This window comes from Saimiri boliviensis, chromosome 4, assembly GCF_048565385.1.
Source record: "Saimiri boliviensis isolate mSaiBol1 chromosome 4, mSaiBol1.pri, whole genome shotgun sequence".
Classification (NCBI taxonomy): Eukaryota; Metazoa; Chordata; class Mammalia; order Primates; family Cebidae; genus Saimiri; species Saimiri boliviensis.
In genome coordinates, this window is record NC_133452.1 from 141402984 (window position 1) to 141427600 (window position 24617).

At 48.3% G+C, this 24617-nt stretch overlaps 1 protein-coding gene across 6 annotated transcripts; it reads right to left on the reverse strand.

Annotated features, from left to right (window-relative positions):
• Positions 1–540: 540 nt before the first annotated feature.
• On the reverse strand, positions 541–24179 carry SERPINB6 (serpin family B member 6). Of its 6 annotated transcripts, none has more exons than XM_039462614.2 (7): positions 24050–24179; positions 11785–11959; positions 8200–8346; positions 7324–7441; positions 5421–5563; positions 1285–1440; positions 541–1076 (listed from the first exon to the last, which is right to left on the reverse strand). In XM_039462614.2, exons 2-7 carry the CDS (start codon positions 11947–11949, stop codon positions 675–677), a joined length of 1131 nt encoding a protein of 376 aa, XP_039318548.1. In that variant the 5' UTR covers positions 11950–11959; positions 24050–24179; the 3' UTR covers positions 541–674. The 6 variants fall into 6 exon arrangements, with proteins under 6 accessions (XP_039318548.1, XP_039318544.1, XP_039318545.1 ...); XM_039462610.2 differs by having other exon boundaries at positions 23774–24075; XM_039462611.2 differs by having other exon boundaries at positions 23644–24075.
• Positions 24180–24617: the final 438 nt, after the last annotated feature.

Below are 24617 nucleotides of genomic sequence, written 5' to 3' on the forward strand. Positions count from 1 at the left end.
AAGTTGCTGTAAACTCTGTTACTATAGATGGAACACTAATAGCATTTGACATTTTCAGAAGTGGGCAGTATGTGTGTGAATTAGGTATGTGATCCACCAGTTCCCCGGGAAGCAGAAACACCCATGGGGCAGGAGACTGCTGTCACCCTCATCTGGTTCACCTGCTCCCCCTCTCCATGCAGGCTTCCAGGGAGCTGGTGGCCATTTTGGAACTGAGCTCCCTGCACCTCCTTGTAGCACCCCACTCCACTCCCTTCTCTCCCTAGAAGTGGGATGAGACTCCACTACTGAGTAGAGGAGAGAGAGAAGCACCATTTATCTTCTTTCGCCCGGGAACAGTCCTGCCACCAAGCGAGGGCAGCTGTCTACCTGCAGTGAAGTCGTGGGGTCCCCATGGCTGTGGGGGGTGGGCAACATCTCCCCCGAGCAGGGGTGACTAAGGTCATTGCAGGCCCGCCTACCATAACCCAGACCCACAGACAGCAGCAATTTCAGATCCTAGGAACCATCTTCCATGCAGACATACAAACACGCAGTGAATGTGGTATACACAATTATTCCCTTTATTTCTGAACTGCCACCGCTGCACGGATAAGGCCACTTGGGTTGCAGGCACACTGTGGAGTGTCAGAGGACAGAGAGGAGAGGGGCTGTGCACAAAGACTGCCCTGTCCTCACGGGGAGGAAAAGCGGCCGCAGAAGAGAATCCCGTTGGTCTTGCTGTGCTGGATGAAGAAAAGGAAGGGGTGGTCGGCACAGAAGCGGGGGGTGAATCTGGCGCACCGCAGCATTATGACGGCAGCTGTGGCAGCCGCGGCCTCGGTGCCTTCCTCGTTGACCTCCACAAAGGATTTGTGCACGACCTTGGACAGAAACAGGTCTGTCTTGGACATTCCGGAGAAGTCTGCCTTGCCCGCCTCGAAGGCGTCGGTCATGCCCAGGTTACGCAGGACGCGCTCCATGTCGTAGCTTTCCTCCAGTTTAAACCGCGGGAGAAACACTTCCACCTCCTCTTCATCCATCATGTCCAGCCTCGTCCATTCTACGAACTTCTCGTAAGTGATTTCTTTCTCCACCTAGAGGGAAACAGTGGAAGACTTTAGGACCTAGGGTGCTGCTGCGCAGCAGGGCCCCATGCGATGCTGCGATGCCGTGATGCCGTGATGCCAGCCGCCGGCAGCAGCGGGACCACGGTCCGCAGGGGTCTGTGTTAGAACGCGGCCACAGCAGATACCCCCGAGCGATTCCCTGGTTAGCACACCTCGCTCTTGGCTCAGTGGTTACCGTTCTCAAGTCGGTGGTCTCGTCCGGAAGCATGATGATCATATTCAGCTCCTGGCCGACGTAGGGAAGCACCAAGATCTGGGTAAAGATTTCTCCTATATAGGTCTTCTTGAAAGTAGATTTCTTAAACATCATTTGCACAGGTTTCTTTTCATTCTACAAAGAAAACAGATAAACATGAAGTTGAAACGAGACCCCACTGACACATGGCACAAATTCATCAGAGCCGGCCACTCTCTGCAGGGAGAGACGCCGCTCACGTTTCTGCGTGGCTTCCAGAACCCCCGGCAGTGCCTTCTCTGCCATCTTCATTACCGCAACCTCCAGAAACTGGGGTGCCCAGGGCCCAAACCTGAGGCATCTTTCCTCTTGTTGGTCTCAGTCAGTCTCATGGCTTTAAACAAAGTATCATACCAAATTTACCTCCAGCCTGATCTCTGCCCTTCCTTGGGACTCCTGTACTTTACTGCCCACTTGACACCTATGTTTGGACATAAAAGAAACTCCGATGCCACCTGTAATGTAGAGCTCCATGGGTCCTCCAGGTCGGCTCTGTCTACAACTCTGCCCACCTCAGCTGAGAGCAACGCCACCATCCAGTGGCCAAAAGCCCTGGAGTGCCCTTGATGTCTGTCTTTCTCTCACACCCTGTGTCTGACTCACTGGTAAATTGTATTGGCTCTACCTTGTAAATATATAACCAAAATCTGACCTGTTCCTTCTGCCTCTGCTACTACCAGCCTAGCCCTGGAATAACTACGATAATATGACTGTGATTGTTTCTGGCAGAGAGGCCAGAGGGACACAGTAGCACCTGAGTCAGATCACATTGTTCTTTGGCCTGACACCCTTCCCTGGCTCCCCATCTACTCGGAGCAGAGCCGAAAGTTTCTAAAATGACCTGGAATTGTGATAAGAGCTTGTCCCCAGTTCCCTCTCCCTTTGCTTAGCTGCTACAGTCACAGGGGCCTCCTCACTGCACTGCCAGCAAACTCGGTTCATGTCATCTCTACGCAGTAAGCCCATCCCCCAAAACCTGGAGGGCGAACCTCTGCCTCTTTTTGGCCTTTGCTCAAAAATCACCTTGGCAGAGAAGGTGTCCTTGATAGATCTTACCTGACACGACACCCCCACCCCAAACACGGCATCTTCCCTAAAGCTTTTATCATTCGTAAAACCACTCTTTTAATCATGTTAATTATCCGCAAGCATGTTGACTTAGAACCTCTGATATTAAATCTATCCTGACTAAACGTGAGGAGTTACAGGGAGTTACGGTTGGTTAGCTGCAATTGTCCTCTGAAAGCAGCCAATGTTACAAAGGGAGTGCCTTGGTATGCCTCTGTAGCATTCACCACTGCCCAATACAGCCCTGTTTTCTTATTTATGCTCACTGTCGCTCCCCCAAGAAAATATAAGCTTCACCAGGTCAGGCATGCTTTGCTGGTTTTGTGCACAGCTGAAAAATACCTAGCACCATGCCTCATAGATAGAAGACACCAAGTCAGGCTGGGCACGATGGCTCATGCCTGTAATCCCGCCACTTTGGGAGGCTAGGCAGACAGATCATCTGAGGTCAGAAGTTCAAGACCAACCTGGCCAACATGGTGAGACTCCATCTTTACTAAAAATACAAAAATTAGCCAGGTGTGGTGGTGGGCACCTGTAATCCCAGCTACTCAGGAGGTTTAGGTAGGAGAATCGCTTGAACCCACGAGGCAGAGGTTGCAGTGAGCCAAGACTGCACCACTGCACTCCAGCCTGGGAGATAGCACAAGACTCCATCTCCAAAACAACAACAACAACAACAAACAAACAAACAAACAAACAAAGAGAAAGAAGGCACATGGTCAATCTCTGCTGAATAAACGCCTAAACAAATTAAACGGAGGGCCAGGCGTGGTGGCTCATGCCTGTAATCCCAGCACTTTGGGAAGCCAAGGTGGGCGGATCACTTGAGGTCGGGAGTTCGAGACCAGCCTGACCAACATGGTCAAACCCCACTTTAAAAAAACAAAACAAAACAAAACAAAACGAATGAATGAGCTGGGATTCTGAAGAACCCAGGCAACATTTATATATCTTACCAGCAAAAACTGCACTGGCCAGCAACCCCAGCCAGCCAATGAGAAAGACTGGAGGATGGGACCCACACCCCATCCAACAGCCCTCATCAGTGCCTGACTCCGAGCTGCTCCTGTGAGTTAAGGAAATACCCTGCAATAGGCAGTCAAAGATGCCGTCAGCTCCCCAGTCTCCAGTGTAGCACATTGTTCTGCGTTAAATGGAATAAACAAAATACACTGGGGCGGCCGCTTTCCGCTTCCGTATGGTCGAGCCTCGCCTTGGCTGGCCGTCAGCCTTTGGCTAGAGCAGTCTCCAGGGCCTCGGCTGCCCCACTGATCTCCTTGGCCAGCAGTAGGCATGTTTTTTTCCGTAACTGACCAGACAGAAACTGTTTTCAGGTTTGTGGCCACATATACAGTCTCTGCCACAGCTACTCAACTGTTGTTACAGGATGAAATAAGTAAGTAAATAAGCATGGCTGTGTTTCAATAAATCTTTAAAAAAAAAAAAAAAAACAGGTGGCGGGCTGGCTTTGCTGTAGGGTGAAGTTTGCTGACCTCTGCCTTCAGTAATTTCTCCCTCCAGCTCTTCAGGCTCCAAGCCTCCAATCTTGTAATATAAAAAGATCTAACCTTGGTGACTGAATGATTCACTGAATACACAATTATGTAGACAAGTTCCATTTTATATAGAAATGAAATTAGAATGAGAATCTGTATCAACTCAAAATCTGTGTCCTTGGAGGTACACCCCCTCCCCAGGCTGGTGCCCTCAATACTGCAGCCCCTTCCTCCATTCTTCTTCAGTGCAGAGCTAAGCATGACAGGATTCCTCATCTCCCCAAACCCACAAGACATGTAGTTCTGGCCTACACCATACAGAAGGAAGCTTTCCCCTTCTGAAAGGCAGAACCACCCAGGGAAAGGTTTAGGCTCCCCTCCCCTCCCCTTGTTCCTCCCCCTCCCTGGTGCCTGGACTGCTGTGGCTAGCTGAGCCATCCTGTGACCATGAGGAAGAAGGCCATGTGCTGAGGATGACAGGGCTGGCAGTACCAGGCCAGCCCAGGTCTCACCTGCCTTCAGACCTCCTGGCAGGGCAGATGAGCCCCTATGAGCTAAACCCTGGTGAACCTGTTTATCTGTAGTCAAACAAAGGTCTTGTACATCTTATTCATGATTAAATTTTAAAGAGAAAAATTATTTTGCCAGGAGAAAATAGTTCATTTCAGAAGAAATCTTGAAAGAAAATAATTCTTTTTGAATTGTGAGGAGAAATAGACAATGAAAATAAATTTCCTGAGACACTGAAGGTTCAGGTTCAAGTTAGCCTGGAAGATCTAACTTACGGTCAGTAATCAAGAACACACTGGAATTAATCTATTCTGTCTACTTTGCCTATGTTCAAAAATCTCCATAGTTAAAGATAAACAAAACAAGAGAGAATAACATGGATTCAGTGAGAGGAAGATAAAGGGCCATCAGCCGATGACATCTTCCAAACTGGAGGTGGTTAATCTCAGTGTCTACATGTTTGGTTTGCTTGTTTTAAAACAAAAATACGTACTTATCCTTACTATCAAGAGAGTACTATCACTCATTAGTTCAGCATTTACTAAGCACCAGCTCCAAGCCTGGCACTCGTCAGGCAGCTCTCCCTGCTCAGCCTCAATTCAGCAGCAGGGTGCGATGTTCCGACCCTGCTGTGTGTCACGGAGCCAGCAGGGGGCGCGGTGGCGGCGCGGAGAAGCGTGGCCCCGGGTTCCCGCCGCGGTAAAGGAATGTGTGGGTCCTGATGGGAACGAAGCTAGAGAAACGGGGGAAATGTCCGCTAGAAGACGGCAACACCATCTCTCGAGTCTGAACTGTAACACCTTGATCGAGCCTGAGGGCTGCACCTTCAAACTTGCCCTGTAGGTGGCAGAGCGGATGCCCGGAGCCCAGGGGCACGGGATCGCCTGACCGACCCGAAGCAGGAGGGGCAGGGTCAGAAACGCCCACGGCTGCGGGCGCTCCGGTGAACGCAGGCGCTGCCCTGAGAATCGATGCCCTCTGCCCCGGCATCGTACTCGCCTTGCTGACTTTAAACGGTCTCTCCTTGGTGTCCTCCTTGCGGAATTGTTTATCCCAGTTTCCTTTGAAGTAGATGGCATTCACCAGAACCAGCTTCGTCAGTGAATCCACTGTGCCCGGAGAGAGCAACTCGGCAATTTTACCTGAGAGGAAGAATTAAAGATTAAAGACCGCGTTAGATAGGGGCGGCTGCTGATCCCTGACACATCAGGAATTGGTGGGGCCTTGCGCTTCAGCAGGCAAGTGCACAGATAGAGACTTCCACTGTCCCCCCAACAGAAAGGGATACGTGTCCTTTAAGCAAAGCAGCAAAAACTTCTGGTAAGAAAAAATCATCATTTGAATAAAACGTAGGTGAACAAGTACATGTTAATTATGCAGGATAAGTTCATAACACAGGAGATAGGAAGGAGTGGTGGGGGTCTATGACTTAAAGACAGAACTTAAAGGATTGTTAAAAAGAGGAGCAGCCAAGAGATGTTCTTACAAGCTTAAAGTACAGGTTAGGCCAGTCACAGTGGCTCACACCTGTAATCCCAGCACTTTGGGAGGCTGAGGTGTGAGGATCACTTGAGGCCAGGAGTTGGAGACCAGCCTGGGCAGCACAGTGAGACCCTGTCTCTAAGGAAAAGAAAAAAAAAAAAACTTGGCCAGGAACAGTGGTTCACACCTGTAATCCCAGCACTTTAGGAGGCCAAGGTGTGTGGATCACAAGATCAGGAATTCAAGACCAGCCTGGCCAACATGGTGAAACCCCATCTGTATTAAAATTACAAAAATTATCCGGACGTGGTGACCCATGCCTGTAATACCAGCTACGCATGAGGCTAAGGCAGGAGAATCACTTGAACCCAGGTGGCAGAGGTTGCAGTGAGCTGAAATTGCTCCATTGCACTCCAGCCTTGGCAACAGAGCAAGACTTCATGTGAAAAATTAAAATGAAATAAAATAAAATTAGCTGGACATGGTGATGCTACCTGCAGTCCCAGTTACTTGGGAGGCTGAATCAGGAGGACCACTTGAGCCAAAGAATTGAGGCTGCAGTGAGCTGTGATTGCCACTGCACTCCAGCCTGGGTGACAGAGGGACACCCTGTCTCTAAGAAAAATAAAAGTTAAAATTAAGAACCGCAGGTAGACCAGGGCATGACCCAGTGCCCCACAGCAATGCAGGAAAACCGTAGACCAGCCGGGCGCGGTGGCGCGTGCCTCTAGTCCCAGCTACTCGGGAGGCTGAGGTGGGAGGATCGCTTGAGCCCAGGAGTTCTGGGCTGTAGTGCGCTATGCTGATCGGATGTCCACACTAAGTTCGGCATCAATATGGTGACCTCCTGGGAGCAGGGGACCACCAGGTTGCCTAAGGAGGGGTGAACTGGCCCAGGTCGGAAATGGAGCAGGTCAAAACTCCCGTGCTGATCAGTAGTGGGATCGCGCCTGTGAATAGCCACTGCACTCTAACCTGGGCAACATAGTGAGACCCTGTCTCTTAAAAGAAAAGAAAAGAAAAGAAAAGAAAACCGTAGACCATGAACTACTGAAGAGGGAGACGGCTTGAGATCCATGCTATGAATTTTTTATGTTATTTTTGAAAGGAAAGACTATATTCACATTAACCCTCTCCTCAAAATTAAAATGTGGACTGGTCCAGAAGAGATGTACCAAACACTGACAGACATCAATCACTGGTACACTGCAGAGCGCAGGGAGAAGCCAGAGAGACCAGCACACACTGAGCACTTCCAAAACATCAATTAATGGCAACTGATTTCAGAAGCAGATTTTTTAAGTTTGCAGTTATTTAGAGAAAAAAATGTCATTCCTGTTTACAACTGACAGTTTTGTGAAGGAATTGACAATAAATGGATTAAGATGCTATTACAAGTAGAACAACAATACTTTTTCACCTTCTGTCTTTTCAGCTACCCAGGTGTTTATATGTTTTCTGGAATTCTCTACGGCGCTGATAAAGTCGAGCTCCTCCATCTCCGCTTGGTAGAATTTTTGGCAGGAATCCCTAAAAGACTAGGATAGACAGAGGGACATAGCTACAAAAATGGTGAACACCAACGGCCTATTTCTTCACTGAACCAAATCAGAAAATCTATAATTTTATCATCGACATATGTAATTTACAAATAAATATGAGGACTTAACCTAAAATCCAACTTCCTAGCTTTAGCTGTATTTACTCCTAGCCTAAAAACTAAGTCGAGGTCAGGTGCTGTGGTTCACACCCGCAATCCCAGCGCTTTGGGAGGCCAAGGTGGGTGGATCACATGCGGTCAGGAGTTCAAGACCAGCCTGGCCAACATGGTGAGAGTGAGACTCTGTCTCAAAAAGAAAAAAAAAACAACTAAGTTGAATCAGGCTCTGAATATCAAACAAACTTCACCAACTGCTGGGTCCTTTAAGGGAGCAGTCACGCATCAAGGAGCTGCCTGACAAGATGTTGATAAGACAGTTGAAAAGCATAAAGTAAGCCGGGCGAGGTGGCTCATGCCTGTAATCCTAGCACTTTGAGAGGCTGATGTGGGTGGATCACCTGAGGTCAGGAGTTCAAGACCAGCCTGGCCATCATGGTGAAACCCTATCTTTAAAAAAGAAAGAAAGAAAGAAAGAAAAGCATAAAGTAGATCCAACGTATCGCCAGGTGAAAAGAAACAAATTACAAAAGCCTACATATGGCATAATGGCGTTCAGAGCCACAAGCTTCCTGCTGGACTGCAGCCCCCACCACCTGGCCACCTTCATTTCTTTAGTGAGTAACAAGTATGACTTACTGAGAGGAAGTCACAGGACTTTTCCCCAAAGAGCCTGTTGGCCGTCCTAAGCAAGTACTGTGTGCCAGCCTTGTTCACTTCGGTGAGAAGAGACTGGAAGCCCTGGTGGACGTCTCCGCCACCACCACTTTTATTTAAAGAAAGCACCTGAAATCAAAAACAATGAAAACACATCACATCTGTATGCTCTGACTTCAGGAGATGGAGCAACCCCAAACTCGGCCTAACAACCGTGCAGACTCTTACTGCTGCTTAAAAGATCCATCCAATTAAAGGCCAGAAGGGTCTTGAAAGCCCCTCGCTGTACCCTGTCAGTGCTGGCATGAGCTGCAGTGCCCTCCACAAACCCAGACTGAGTTTGGCAGCAAACCAGGGTGCAAACCAGACCTCCTGTCTGTGTAAATGCAGGCGGCTCCTGATGTCAGAAGGGCAGGGTCCCCCCTGCCTGTGGGTCTGGGCTGGCCCTGTCACTGGCTCTAATTAATGACACAGTAGGTAGAATTCAGTAGAAGCATGCTGCTCCAGGCCTAGGTCCTTTTGAAAAGGCCTGGCAGCTGCCACGTTCACTCTCTGGTACCCTGGCCACCATGATGGAAGGAAGTCCAAGCTATCCTGCTGAAGCCACATGGAAAGCCCTGGAGGAAGTGCCACCACCTGTGGGGAGAGTTGCGTGAAGAATCAAGGCCTCGGGTGTGAGAGGCCTTCTGGAACCTTCCAGGCCAGCTGTCCACTGAAACAGCTGCATGAGTGACCCACACTTCTTCCTGGGACCAGGCCTGCCTGGTCAGGCCACAGAATCTGAGGAATAATCGATCACTGTTATTCCCAGCCACTAAGTTTGGGATGGCTTGTTTTGTGGCAACAGATGACACATGCAGCCACCTGGAAGTGGAGTTCTGCCATGGCCAAAACCTAACGCACGTGACCCTGGCCTTGGCCCCAGGCAGCTGGCAGACACTGGACGGACAGGACGAAATGACTCCTGGGGAATGGAGAAAGGGGGCTGTGTGTATAGAAGCTGAAGAAGTGGACAAAAAGTCACCTGCAGTGTCAGGGAGGATGGTGTCTCTCCCCGTGAACTCCTGCATCTGGCTAAGAGCTCCAGGGGGAACACGGCTTCTTTTTGCTGCCTAGGATATCACACAGGACGCAGGAACTGTTCCATTTTCAAGCAGAATTTAAAGGAACTATTTCCAACCCAGTATGTGCTGAGTGGAGAATAAAAATGTTTCTTCTTCCCAGCCTTTCCAGCTAGCAAAAGTTTCTAAAAGAAATGGCCTCCGGGCAAAGATCAAATCCCAGACACTAGCCTAAAGGCTGAGGTCAAAAATCCACTTGTTAAACCTTAGAAGATTCAGGAGCACCCTACTCTCTGGCAGGCTCTCCCACGGCACCCTGACTCTCAGCCCAACACAGAGCACTCAGGTGGTGGTGGTGGGGAGAGTGGGGGAGGGTGGCTTTTGTCCAGGGAAGCAGATTTTAAGTTGATAGACAGAAATCCCTCAGTGATTTTCAGGCACTTGTAACAGCTTGGACTAAAAGGGAGAGACAGCTCAAAGTGCAGGCAGGCTCTGGGCACCACGTTCTGCAGGCGGGAGGTAGGCTGGGAGCACAGCAAGCATGGGCCATTTCTTACAGAACAGGAAAGGAGCTGCTGAGAGTGACGCTGGGACACAGAGGCAGAGCATGACCCGGGCAGCAGCGGACAAGGGACAATTCCAGGAAGCTGCAGTGCAGGCTCATCAAGGCTCATCAAGGAACACCCTTCACCCAGGGCTGAGGGGTGGACCACACGCACCTGGCTGGGCTTGGGAATTGCCACTGTTCAGTGATGTCCACGGGTCTCCCATGACTCCTGTGATGGGCTGGATGTGTCCCCCAAAATTTATACACTGAAGTCCCAACTCCAGTGTCTCAGAATGGAACTGTATTTGGAGAGACAGCCTGTACGGGGGTGATTAACGTAACATGAGGCCATTAAGTTGGGCTTTAATCCATTAGGACTTGTGTCCTTATGCAAAGAGGAGGGCCAGGCGCAGTGGCTCATGCCTGTAATCTCAGCACTTTAGGAGGCTGAGGCGGGCGGATCACAAGGTCAAGAGATGGAGACCATCCTGGCCAACATGGTGAAACCCCGTCTCTACTAAAAATACAAAAATTAGTTGGGCATGATGGCGCGTGCCTGTGGTCCCAGCTACTGGGGAGGCTGAGGCGAAAGAATAGCTTGAACCCAAGAGGCAGAGGTTGCTGTGAACCGAGATTGCGCCACTGCACTCCAGCCTGGCAACAGAACAAGACTTGTCTCAAAAAAATAAAATAAAATAAAATAAATTAAAATAAATAAATAAATAAAAGGAGGAGATGAGGCCAGGTGTGGTGACTCAGGCCTGTAATCCCAGCACTCTGGGAGGCCGAGGCAGGCAGATCATAAGGTCAGGAATTCAAGACCAGCCTGGCCAACATGGTGAAACCCCGTCTCTACTAAAAATACAAAAATTAGGGTGTGGTAGCAGGCGCCTGTAGTCCCAGCTACTCGGTAGGCTGAAGCAGAGAATTGCTTGAACCCGGAAGGTGGAGGTTGCAGTGAGCCGAGCTCATGCCATTATACTCCAGTCTAGGCAACAGAGTGAGACTCCATCTCAAAAAATAAAAATAAAAATAAGAGATGAGGACACAGACACACAGAGGGATGATGACCATGTGGGGACACAGGGAGAAAACAGTGTCTACAAGCCGAGGAGAGAGACTGCAGGAGAACCCGACCCTGCCCACACCTGGCTCTCGGACTTCCAGGGAACCACGAAGTCCAGAGGGCAGACCACAGCAGCCATGGGTGGCCCCGCCCAGCCACGTCTCCAGTGTGCACACCCTTGCTTAGGACACACGTGGAGGCTTGACAGGCACTTGCTTCAAGCCCGTCTTCTGGGAGTACTTCCTCTCGGAACCTAGTGGCCTGGCCTACAGGAGCCCAGGTACCCCGCGAAGGAGGCGTGTAGAGGGCCCCAGTGGAGAACGCCACAGGGAAGACGCCCCAGCACCCTGCTGAAGCAGCCCCGCAAGGGACCCAGCCAGCACCAAGTGGAGCAGAAGCACCCCTCGATCCACCCAGATTCAACAACCAGGGAAGCTGCTAAGCTGGGAGTGCCAGTTACGCAACAACAAAGAACTGGAGCACTACTGAAAACATGTTCAGCTGACAGATGTCATTCTAAGGAGGTTTTACATCTAAATGAGAAAATGAAGACTCCCAACAATGAAAAAGCAGGCGACAGTACCCAAAGATCATCACAGGACTCAACCTGAACCTTGTGACTTTACAACCATCTGCAAACTCATAAACACGCTAAGCCCTGTGGTGATGAAGTCATTCATTCCTCTGAACCCAGCGCCGCCTCTCCAGCCCGACAGGTCAGGGTGCTGTCCCAGGGTGCTCCGGCATGGGCGGCGTCCCCTTCCCTTCAACTCTCCACCCACACTCTGCGATCTGCCCAGTTATCCATCTAGAGCAATCCCTGTGGGATCTGGAATTTGGAGGACCAGCTCACTTGGCGGTTCATAGCGTCTGTGGCTGTCCTGAAGCCGTACCTGGGCCATCTGTGCGGCGGTGTTTCCCTGTGCCCCCATGTAGACCATGGCCAGGGCAGAGGCCATGCTCATGGGTGAGAAAAACACATTCTTCGAGTTACCTTCACCCAGCGTTTTCAAAAGGTTTAAGGCAAAGGTGCCATTTGCTTCTGCGAGAAGATCCATGACGGCAGACCTGGAACAAGATTTAAAATCAGTGTCACATAAGCACAGCTTCCACACAACCGCGCTTCATGCTCCTTACCACTGACACTGTGGCTCAGTCAGTGAGCAAGCAGGGACACACACAGAACTCTGGGTGTGTCTTTTTGGGACTCTCCTAATTATTTTGTGTGTTTCTAACATTAAGTATGGAAACCAAAAGAGTTCTATGTATAATGCGGCCCTGCTTTGTGATGACTCCTTCCTGCACGAATTCCCCGCCAGAGGAGAAAGTGTGGGAGGAGGCACCCTTTCCTGGAGTCGCTTCCTTGGGGTGGAGTTACGGAAGGGGCGTTGGCTTTTGCTTCTACGTGTGTATTCTTTGGTGTGTTTTGTGGGCTTAAATGTACTGTGTTTTAATTTGAAAAATATTCAAGGTGATAAATTCATTGACAGTTACACAAGAAAAGATGGCCAAATGTTTTTATAATGAGAGAGAACCCATTTCAGGGTAGCAAGAGCCTTAAAATAAAAGATGATACTTCAAGCCACATACAAAGATGTGTGAAAGCCTTTCAAATGCCTTTTGACCCTCGGATCTCCTTCTATGAAATCCCTGCAGGTGGCAAAACCCCAATCTTAGATCACGCTTGGGGACCTCCTGCTACCACAAGCCAGGCCTTCCTGCTCCTGAACTCACAGAGTGCTCAGGACACCACCTTGCCTCCTGGGCTGTGGGTGTGTGCCCATCTCCACCTTTAGAAACAGGCTCTGGGGTAGGGTCAGGCTGCACACATTTCTCTAGTCCTGGGGTGCAGGGTGTGTGGCAGCCCCAGCAGGGTCCAGAGCAGGAATGCAGCTGGACAGTTGGGGCAGGGGAGCTGGGGTGTCTTCAGGCCAGCCAGATTCGCAGAATCACGTTAAAGCGCGCCAAGCCCTTAGAGAGACCGACCATCAACACCCCACTGCACTACAGGGAAGGTGAAATTCACAGAAGTGAAACTAAGAAGCAGCCGCCCTGGAAACGCAGGGCCGATGCCCTGTCTGGGCCACTGCTCAAGAAGAAGAATCTGCAGAATCAGGTGAGAGGACAGGGGCAGGTCAGGGCCCTACGGGCAAGCAGGCTGGGGAGGAGGGGATGCGGGGATGCAGGGCCTGCCTGCTCTGACACAGTTCACAAATGTTTACCCAGTGAATCTGGCCTAGTCGGAGAATGCCAGGATTCTAAGCCATTGCCAGTGACTCACTTGAGCAGCAGGTGGGAACCCACAGAACAAGGAAGGGGAGAAGCAAGAGTAGATACTTCCTGGAGCAGATGGGAGAGGTTAGGAGGCGCCTACTGAAGGCCCTGTGAAGAGATCCTGAATTAACCCATTCTCCACCGTGCATGCCTTGACATTCCTAGCTGGGGTTGGCTGAACAAGTGCCCCAAAGATACCGGGGTCCTAATCCCTGGGACCTGCGAATGCTCCCTTACATGGCAAAAGGAACGGTGCAGCATGATTCAATTCAGGCTCTTAAGATGGGAGATTATCCTGGATTGTTCAAGTTGACCCTACATGCAATCGCAGGTATCCTTCTAAGAGGAAGGCCCGTGGAGATCTCATAGGAAAAGCAATGCAAAGAATAAAGCAAAATGTCCCTCCACTGGCTTTGACGATGAAGGCAGAGAACGCAAGGATTGCAGCTGCAGTAGCTGGAACAGCAAAGAGGAGCCTCCGGAGGAGTCTGGCCCCATGGAACCCATTTTCAACCTCCAACCTCAGAACTATAAAAAAATAAACACGTGCTGTTTAGTCACAAATCCATAGGCATTTATTACTGCAGCCACGGAAAACCAAGACAATAACTAATACACCTGGTTTGCTGTCCTTGTTTAAATATTTTGTTTTCAAATTCTTTTTTTTTTTTTTTTTTTTGAGACAGTCTCGCTTTGTCACCAGGCGCCAGGCTGGAGCGCACTGGCACAATCTCGACTCACTGCAACCTCTGCCTCCCAGGTTCAAGCAATTCTCCGGCCTCAGCCTCCCGGGTAGCTGGGACTACAGGCGTGCGCCACCATGCCCAGCTAATTTTTTTGTATTTTTAGTACAGATGGGGTTTCATCATGTTGGCCAGAATGGTCTGGATCTCTTGACCTCGTGATCCACCTGCCTCGGCCTCCCAAAGTGCTGGGATTACAGGCTTAAGCCACTGCACCCAGCCCAAATTCGTCTTTATTCATTACGGAGAACACTTGGGTCCCTGGGCACTCCCAGTTTGCCAAGGCTTTCCAAACATATTTTAAGATTACTCATTTCTAATTAAGGGACAACAGAATGTACATATTACTAAAATTCTTCTGGATGTAAGGGAGTCTTTGACAACAAATAACTTCAAGATTCTGCAGAGCCTTGGGAACAGCAATAGAAACAAAAGTAGCCATTACACGGAACTGAAGCAAAATTGGGCCTCTTTTTGGTTCTTTGGATTCTAGATCACAAGAGCGGCCTGCTTATCAACTTGAGAAACAATTGGTAAAACAGGGAAACTCCTAGGTTAAGAATAAGAAAAGAGGAGGTGCCTCCGAGCCAGAAGCACAGCCTGTGAAGCCTGCGTGTCAGGACTCAAAGCCAGCAAACACCCTGACACATGGGGTCTTCCCCGGCCTGGGGACATGACTTCTGACTTTGTCCCCAAGAAGGCTCAGCCCATGTGGAGATGGCTCCCATGAACAAAAAAAAAAAAAAAAAAAAAAAAAAGACAGAAGTAGCCCGGGCACAGTGGCTCACACCTGTAATCCTAGCACTTTGGGAGGCCGAGGTGGGCAGATCATCTGAGGTCAGGAGTTCAAGACCAGCCTGACCAACATGGTGAAACCTCATCTCTACTAAAAAAAAATACAAAAATTAGTCAGGTGTGGCACGTGCCTATAGTCCCAGCTACTCAAGAGGCTGAGGCAGCAGAACTTGAGACCAGGAGGCAGAGAAGCAGTGAGCCGACATCTCACCACTGCACTCCAGCCTAGGTAACAATAGTGAAACTCCATCTCAAAAAAAGAAAAAAACAGAGGGAAGTATAAGGTCAGCTGGCCAGAGAAAAGTCCCACATGCCTCCCCAGCCCCGTCCAAGACTATTCTACCATCAGCACACATTTTCCCCTCAAGTGCTGAAGGACTCTTTAAACTTTTTTATTTATTTATTTTTCCGCAGAGACAAGGTTCTTGCCATCTTGCTCAGGCTGCTCTCGAACTCCTGGACTCAAGTGATCTTCCTGCTTCGGCCTCCCAAGGAGCTGAGATTACAGCCAGGCACCACCACGCCCAGCCTGAAGACTTAATTCAAATGGAAATGCCAACTTAAGAAAGGCCAATAATCAAACACTCTGTCTCTGGCAATGTCCCTGAGAATCTGTTTTAGGCACTGACCTTTATATCAGTAACTTTGACAAGGCAAAGCCACCCTTGTCTGAAGACACACCCACTGGGAGGGGCCCGTTTGGCCAACCCAGGGTACACCCTCTGGGGCAGAAGAGAAGTCGGTGTACCTGGGTTTCACTGTGTCAGGGGATTTAATTTGAAATAGTGAACTGGAGAAACCAAACCGGGGTATTCAGAGGAGATGGCGTGAGTTGGGAGGGAAACAGGGTTTCCAGTCCTGGCTCTGGTACCCTGGGCAAATCACTTGACTTCTGCTATCAGTTCCTTCCTGTATGAGGAAAAGCATGTGCCTGATAATCTGGGTTCCCTTCCGTCTCTAACCTTCAATTCTTAATACCAAATGCAGAAAGAAGAGCAAAAATGTAGCTTGATTTTCAAAGCCCACAATGAGGCCAGTAATGATATTCCAGTTCTTAGCTGAAAACCCTGCTGACAGCCGTGAAAGGTAAAATTATATATATGCCTTACATAAAAATTGCTGAGTAAAAAAGAAACGATAAATCAAAGATGCCCTAGAGATTTAGTTTGCTTAGCAGAAGCTATGTTAATCATTAAATAACTGAATACCCTACTCCTGATAAACACCCTTACGTCAAACAGCAAGTGATACTTCCCATGCTTCCTTAACAAGGTAAGAATTACCTACTTTGGCTGGGAGCAGCGGTCCACGCCTGTAATCCCAGTACTTTGAGAGGCCAAGGCAGACGGAACACCTGAGGTCAGGAGTTCGAGACCAACCTGGCCAATGTAAAGAAACTCTGTCTTTACTAAAAATGCAAAAATTAGCTGGGCTTGGTGGCAGGCACCTGAAATCCCAACTACTCCGGAGGCTGAGGTAGAAGAATTGCTTGAACCCAGGAAACGGAGGTTGCAGTGAGCTGAGATCACGCCATTGCACTCCAGCCTGTGTGATAGAGAGAGACTCTGTCTCAAAAAAAAAAAAAAAAAAAAAAAAAGAATTGCCTACTTCAGCAGCTGCCAGCACAGCTGATGATAAAACATTAGTTCCTTAATTCCCCAAGCAGGAACAAGATAAAAATATCTGTCATCCCCTCCTTGAGTAACTTTGTTCTGATAGTTCTAGCAAAGGCAAATACAACTCACGAAACATAATGAGAAAGGAGACAGTCAGAAAGGAGACAAAATGAGCATAGTTAGCAAACAATTTGATGGTCTACCTGAAAAACAACCAGAATCAATAAAATACTCTTAAAACTGAAAAATAATGGAGTAAACTGTGCTACAAAAAAAAAAAAAAAAAAAAAAAAGGAAAAACAGACCCCAGGAGAAACACATGCAAAGGACATGAACAACAGAGTTACCCCCCAAAAAGAAAGACAATAGCTAATCACTACATTTAAAAGTTTCAACTTCAGAAAAAAATACCACTTTTTTGACATATACTAGATGCTAGGTCCACACTGAAAGACCCTTACCCTATGAGACAGCTGCTGAGATCACCCAGGTTTTATAAGCAAAGAAATCGGGCCTTAGTTCTTTGTATCTTGTCCCAGAGGACCCACGGCTACAAGTGGCAAAGTGAGGTCTGGAAGCCAGGACTGCACGGCTCTGCAATTCACCTTCTTCATCACAATGGTGCACAGCCTTCCCAGAAAGCAGTGGAGTACACTAAAGACACCTTTTCAAACCATGAACTTTGCAATTACAAAAACCATTCACACCAATAGTAACAAAGACAGGCAATCCTTCTCATATCACGCAAGTAATAAGGAGACACCAGGAACAGGGCTTGGCCCATATGCACTTCTGTATTTTCCATACCTACCCCATGCCATCACGCCTGTCCACTGTGAGACCATGCACACCAGGGAAGAAAACAAGATAAGCCACATTCCACCCCAAATCTTACCCAAGGGAGTTCACCCTGATGCCCACATGCACACAGGACCGGGAGAATGATGATCCTGACCTCTTACCTCATTCTGTTACTAAAATCCTCTCCCCAAGGGCTCATCTGCCATGCCCAGATCATGACACGTCTGTGCTAACATGTTTCATGGTGCCTGCCACTAGCGTGTGTAAGGCCACTGACACACCTCATAACTATTCATGTCACCCTAAAAACCAGGAACCACCTGTCCCGAGGGCCAGCCTGGGAACTCTTGCCCCTGTGCTGCCACCCTCCTGCGCCAGCATAAGCCCAATAAAGCCTTGTCTGGGAAACTTTCTCTGCCTCTTGTCAATTTCCATTGCATGCGAGCCTAAGAACCCATGATCAGTAACAATACTATAAATTGGCACACCAATATTTCTTGAGTGTAATTTAGAATTATTTAAAAAATAAAAGTAAAATACAATAAAATGAAGGAAGAAAAGAAAATGTCATGAAAACATTCATACTATCTGAATTAAAAATTCCACTTCTAGGAATTTCACTGAACGTAAAACTCACAGGTTTTGTACATAATAAACTATTATTCACGAAAATAACTATTGAAGTACTTCATACGCTACAGAAAAATAAAACATCCTTAAAAGCCCAACAACAAAGGCCGGGCGCGGTGGCTCAAGCCTGTAATCCCAGCACTTTGGGAGGCCGAGGCGGGTGGATCACGAGGTCGAGAGATCGAGACCATCCTGGTCAACATGGTGAAACCCCGTCTCTACTAAAAATACAAAAAATTAGCTGGGCATGGTGGCACATGCCTGTAATCCCAGCTACTCAGGAGGCTGAGGCAGGAGAATTGCCTGAACCCAGGAAGCGGAGGTTGTGGTGAGCCGAGATTGCGCCATTGCACTCCAGCCTGGGTAACAAGAGCGAAACTCCGTCTCAAAAAAAAAAAAAAAGCCCAACAACAAAGAACCAGTTACATTCTGTCACACTTGTGATGAGATATAAATGGGGCTAATAATAAAAATCATAGTAATGACATGGTAATATACAAGATTATATAAAAAAAGATATAAAACTATAAATACAATTTAACCTTACCCATATAAATTAAGAAGACAGGTAAGTGTAGGCATAATTTATAGTCAGAATAGAAAGAAATACTAGACGCCACATGTTTCTGAGTAAGGGTAATTTTTATGTTTTTGTATTTCTCTGAATTTTCACATTTCTATAGCATATAATTTATGGAAGGCATTGGTTAACTCTTTTTATGAAATTGCTATATATATATTCATTTTAAAAATCAAGTAGTGCTGACAGGGCGCGGTGGCTCACGACTGTAATCCCAGCATTTTGGGAGGCTGAGGCAGGTGGATCACAAGGTCAGGAGATCGAGACTATCCCGGCCAACACAGTGAAACCCCATCTCTACCAAAAATACAAAAAATTAGCTGGGGGTGGTGGCACATGCCTGTAATCCCAGCTTCTTGGGAGGTTGAGGCCGGAGAATTGCTTGAACCTGGGAGGCAGAGGTTGCAGTGAGCTGAGATCATGCCATTGTACTCTAGCCTGGGCAACAGAGTAAGACTTTGTCTCAAAAAAAAAAAAAAAAAAAAAAAAAAAATCAGATAATGCTAAAAGAGATGTTACAAAAGACAATAAGCTCCTTCCCAGCCCTCCCAACTCCCCAGAAGCAATCACTTGCAAACTCTTTGCTCTTTCTTCTTGTATTTACCGCCATATTTCTACATAACATGTGCATACTATTTTTGACCTAATGATTTTATTATTATTATTATTATTATTATTGAGATGGAATTTTGTTCTTGTTGCCCAGGCTAGAGTGCAATGGTGCAATCTCGGCTCACTGCAACCTCCATCTCCGGGGTTCAAGAGATTCTTCCAGGTTCAAGAGATTCTAGCGGGGCGCAGTGGCTCAAGCCTGTAATCCCAGCACTTTGGGAGGCCGAGACGGGTGGATCACGAGGTCGAGAGATCGAGACCATCCTGGTCAACATGGTGAAACCCCGTCTCTACTAAAAATACAAAAAAACTAGCTGGGCGTGGTGGTGTGTGCCTGTAATCCCAGCTACTTAGGAGGCTGAGGCAGGAGAATTGCCTGAGCCCAGGAGGCGGAGGTTGCGGTGAGCCGAGATCGCGCCATTGCACTCCAGCCTGGGTAACAAGAGCGAAACTCCGTCTCAAATAAAAATAAAAAAAAAAAAAAAAAAAAAAAAAGAGAGAGATTCTCCTAACCTCCAATCCCTGAGTAGCTGGGATTATAGGCATGTGCCACCACTATCGGCTGATTTTTTGTATTTTTAGTAGAGATGGAGTTTCATTATGTTGGCCAGGCTGGTCTCAAACTCCTGACCTCAGGCAATCTACCCGCCTCAGCCTCCCAAAGTGCTGGGATTACAGGCATGAGCCACCATGCCTGACCCTATTTTATTATTTTTAATTTTGTGTATATTTATTTATTTTTATTAGGGTAACAATCTTACTCTGTTGCCCAGGCTGGAATGTAGTTGCACGATCATGGCTCACTGCAGCCTGGAACTCCTGGCCTCAAGCAATCCTCTAGCATCAGCCTCCTAAAGTGCTGGAACTACAGGCACCCGGCCAAATTCTAGAATTATCTATTGCCTTCTCAATCTGGAGGCTGAGGACCCAGCCCCTATCCACAGGTTTGCTTTATTATCACTAAATAGCATTTGATGCTAAGCCAGGTGGTGGGATGGAAACCCACTTCCCTTTTCATTTAATGAGGATTTGCCTTATATTAATAGTGCCTTTCCCTGCTTTCCTAAGTTTTCTATGTACCTGTAGCAAATTTTCCCCAAATGGTCTACAGGTCAAACCCTTTCAGTAATTTTGTCATATGCCTGGACACAAGGAATCATATACCAGTTGCATTTTCCTCTCCCACAGTCTGTCACCATGCTGCTGAGCATGGGGGACTTTCACGCCAAAGAGAAATTTTCATAGACAGGGGACAAGTTTCCCTCCAATGGCCAATTTACAGTTTGGCAGGCTGGTCAAACTAATTTTTTTCTCAAATACAGCACATTGCTGACTGGAGAAAGACATTTTTTTCTTATTTAAGTGTTAACGACATATTTTAATATGTCTGTTTTTTTTTTTTTTTTTTTTTAGACGGAGTTTCGCTCTTGTTACCTAGGCTGGAGTGCAATGGCGCGATCTCGGCTCACCGCAACCTCCGCCTCCTGGGTTCAGGCAATTCTCCTGCCTCAGCCTCCTGAGTAGCTGGGATTATAGGCACGTGCCACCATGCCCAGCTCATTTTTTGTATTTTTAGTAGAGACAGGGTTTCACCATGTTGACCAGGTTGGTCTCGATCTCTCGACCTTGTGATCCACCCACTTCGGCCTCCCAAAGTGCTGGGATTACAGGCTTGAGCCACTGCGCCTGGCCATGTCTGATTTTTTAATGCTGTATGCAAACTTACAAATTGCACAAACCTCAGTAAACTTTTGAACTTCTATAAATCTAATAAATCAAGATGTACAAATCCAGTAAGCTAGCCTCTCCTAAGACTTTCAAACAGTACAATGATTACAAAACTTATTTCTATACTGTACTATGTCTAGCAAAAGGTATTCATTAATATCACGGATTTAACTTATTTTATCTTTGTTGTATTTTCCTATTCCTTTACTAAGGTAATAGTAATGCTTATTTTAATAGTTTCCTATGGGGAAATTAATCTTATGGGGTTAAATCCTGTAATGGGTTTAAATCTCTTTCAATAAAAACAAGGTGGGGCTCCCCGGTTCATGGTCTTTGTACACCACAGCTGTTCTCAGCACAGGGCACGCACTCTTTGAAGCCCAGCATATTTGACTAGTTAGAGCAGCTTTGAGCTTCAATCCCACCTTCACTGGGATTTTATAAGGCCTCAACCAAACACCAAATTTCAGTTTCCTGCAGCCTGATATCCTTTCTTAAAATGAAACATTGCATTTTCCTCTGAGTTGCATAGATCAGTGTTGTATGGTATAACTTGGTCTTTTGTTTAATGTTTAGGTCTTTAAGTTGGTGTGTACAACTACTATGTTTGTTAACCCAAGAAGCTACAATAACTAAACTTTTTACACAGCAATCATAGCACACAGTGCAAACATTACTAAATTCTTTTGTACCTTTTTAAAGCTCATCTTGTCTGCCTCATCTGAACATATGAGCTTGGGCTTTTTTTTTTTTTTTTTTTTTGAGATCGAGTTTCGCTCTTGTTACCCAGGCTGGAGTGCAATGGTGCGATCTTGGCTCACCGCAAGCTCCGCCTCCTGGGTTCAGGCAATTCTCCTGTCTCAGCCTCCTGAGTAGCTGGGATTACAGGCACGCACCACCATGCCCAGCTAATTTTTTGTATTTTTAGTAGAGACGGAGTTTCACCTTGTTGACCAGGATGGTCTCGATCTCTTGACCTCGTGATCCACCCGCCTCGGCCTCCCAAAGTGCTGGGATTACAGGCTTGAGCTACCACACCCGGCGAGCTTGGGCTTTTTACAAACAACATATTTCAATTAACTGACGTTGGTTTTCTTCTGGCTCTAATTGTCCTAACTTGGCTAGTGGGAATCTTTACTTACTTTATCTCCAAACATGCTTGCTTTATATGCAGGGGTCCCTAGCAGGTCCATCCATGGTCTGTTAGGAACAGGTAAGCAGCAGGTAAGCGGGCATTATTACCACCTGAGCTCCACCTCCTGGTGGCAGCATTTGATTCTCCTAGGAGCATGAACCCTCTCATGAACTGTGCATGTGAGTGATCTAGGTTGCATGCTTGTTATGAGAATCTAATGCCTGATGATCTGAGGTGGAACAGTTTCATCTTGAAACCATACCCTCCACCCCATCAGTGGAAAAATTGTCCTCCACAAAACAGTCTGCTCCCTGGTGCCAAAAAGGTTGGGGACCATTGCTTTAAAAAAAACAGCAAAGTCTTACCAAATCATTTCAGATTTTACAGGTGCATACCACCATATCCAGTTAATTTTTTATATTTTGTAGACAGGATCTCACTCTGTGGCCCAGGCTGGTCCCAAACACATGGCCTCAAGCTATCTTCCCACTTTGGCTCCCAAAGTGCTGGGGCCTACCAGAGGGTGGAGGGTGGAGCGTGGAGGGTGGGAGGAGGGAGAGGGACAGAAAAAATAGCTATTGGGTACTAGGCTGAGTACCTGGGTGACGAAATAAGCTTCACAACAAACCCCCATGACATGAGTTTACCTATGTAACAAACCCGGACACGTATCCTGAACCTAAAACGTAGGTTTAAAAGGTTAAAAAGTAGTTGGGGAGTTGGGGACAGATAGCATGGGGAGAAATACAGGTGATGGGGAGGAAGGCAGCAAATCACACTGCCATGTGTGTACCTATGCAACAATCTTGCATGTTCTTCACATGTACCCCAAAACCTAAAATGCAATAAAATAAATAAAATAAATAAAAGCTTAGAGAGGAAAAAAAAAGTTCTGTTCTGACCTTATTCCCTCACTTGCATTTTCCATCATGACATTTTATTCCATTTTGCTTTCTATACTAATTCTTCAGATACCATCATTATAGTTTATTGAGTCTAAAAATGCCTTGTACTGGAATTGGCCTTAACTTAAAATACTTAGTTGACATAGTCGAGTATGACCAAAGTACTTTTCTCTTTCGTGGCACCATATCACAATGGATGCAATTACTCAGATAGGGTCCTGCAAGGAGAACACATGCCATCTATGCGGATGACAGCAGTCATTGGTGTTCATCCCAGCACACACAACAGCCCCGGCAGCACAAGGCCTTAAACAAAAGGTCACTGAGCACATCAGATCTCATCTCATCAGGCCTGACCTACACCAGGAAAGACGCAGGCAGCTGCAGGGCCTATTAGGCACAAGGGCATCCCAGAAAGCAGACGTGCCCAGAAAATGGACTCAGGTGCCCTCCTCCCATCTGAATATTCCTGACAGCATGTGAATATTAATTTTCTGTACCTCAATTTTCCAAAGCCAAGCTTTAAGACAAAAAAGAAGAAGAAATTAACTTAAATGCCAATTTGTGGTTAAAGTTTCCCCCACGCCCTCTTTGCCTTGAAGGCATCAAAGCTTGTAATAGTTTGCCTGTAGGGGGGAGTTTAAAACACGAAGCAGTAAGAAGATATGGGCTGGTCCGCACATTGTCTTCACTGGTCTGAGCGACCTGGAAAGCGCTGCGGAATTGGCCAAGCCCCGCCCGGCCAGGTCAGTGAGCACAGCCCGGGGGCCCGACCTGCCGCCGTTGGCAAATACCACCGCACCACGCGCCGCCTCTCTCCGCCTCCGGCCCTCCCTGGCTCCCAACGCCCGGCGCCCCAAGACTGAGTACGCGTCCTCTGGGTCGCAAGGCGGGCGGGGTATGTTACCGAGGCCGAGGGACGGCAGGGGTCACCTGTGGCCCGGGAGGCTCTGCGCCGCCCCCATCCTCGAGGCCTCAGTAGGCGCTGGCACTGGGCGCCCGGGGTCCGGGGGTACCGAGTCCGCGGCGTCACCTGCCGGGCTCGCCGCCACGCACGACTCACCGGACAGCGTCGCCGTCCTCTGCTGCTGCGGGGCTCCGGAAGGGAATCCAAGCCCGGCGCTCGCCCAGGCCCCCGCCCCCTGGGACTGCTGGGGTCACAGCCCCGCGCGGCCACGCCCCGCCCCACTTTCGGGACACCCGCGTCCCTGCGCGCAGTCGACCCATGCGCGTTCCCGGCCCCGCGCGCCCCCTGCTCCCCCTCCCCACTTTTCCCGGCGTGGGAGCGGCAAATCCAACCCAGCGTGCCCAAGCCAGCGTGCCCAAGCCAGACACTTACTCCAGTGGGGGAGCGGAGCGGCGGGCAGAGGGGCCGGAGCCGCCCCGGACCTCAAATACCCGCGGGGAGGCGGGCGGAGTCCCGGGAGGCGAGCCAGCGCCGCCCGCCCCGAGCCCGGCGAGAGAGGCGGGGCGAGAAGTGCGGGTCCCGTAGTGCGCCCCCACCCGCCTGCCCGCAGTACAGGGCGCCACCAGCGTGTTTACGGTGCCTCTGGAGAGACGGAGTGTTGGCCTGTTTCCAGCAAAGAGCCGGCTCCTAGTACATGGGCGTTCACTGGGCAGTGCAGAACACGCATTTTAAAATGAGCAAACTAATCCCGTCTCTACTAAAAATACAAAAGTTAGCCGGGCGTGGTGGCGCGCGCCTGTAGTCCCAGCTACTCAGGAGGCTGACAGGAGAATCGCTTGAACCCGGGAGGTGGCAGAGAGCTGAGATCGCGCCACTGCTCTCCAGCCTGGGCGACAGAGCAAGACTCCATCTCAAGAAAAAAAAAAAAAAAAAAAAAAAGCAGTCTAGAGACCTGTCACAAAGACTTTCCTGATAAAACAGCTTGCGGCAAAGAAGCCAG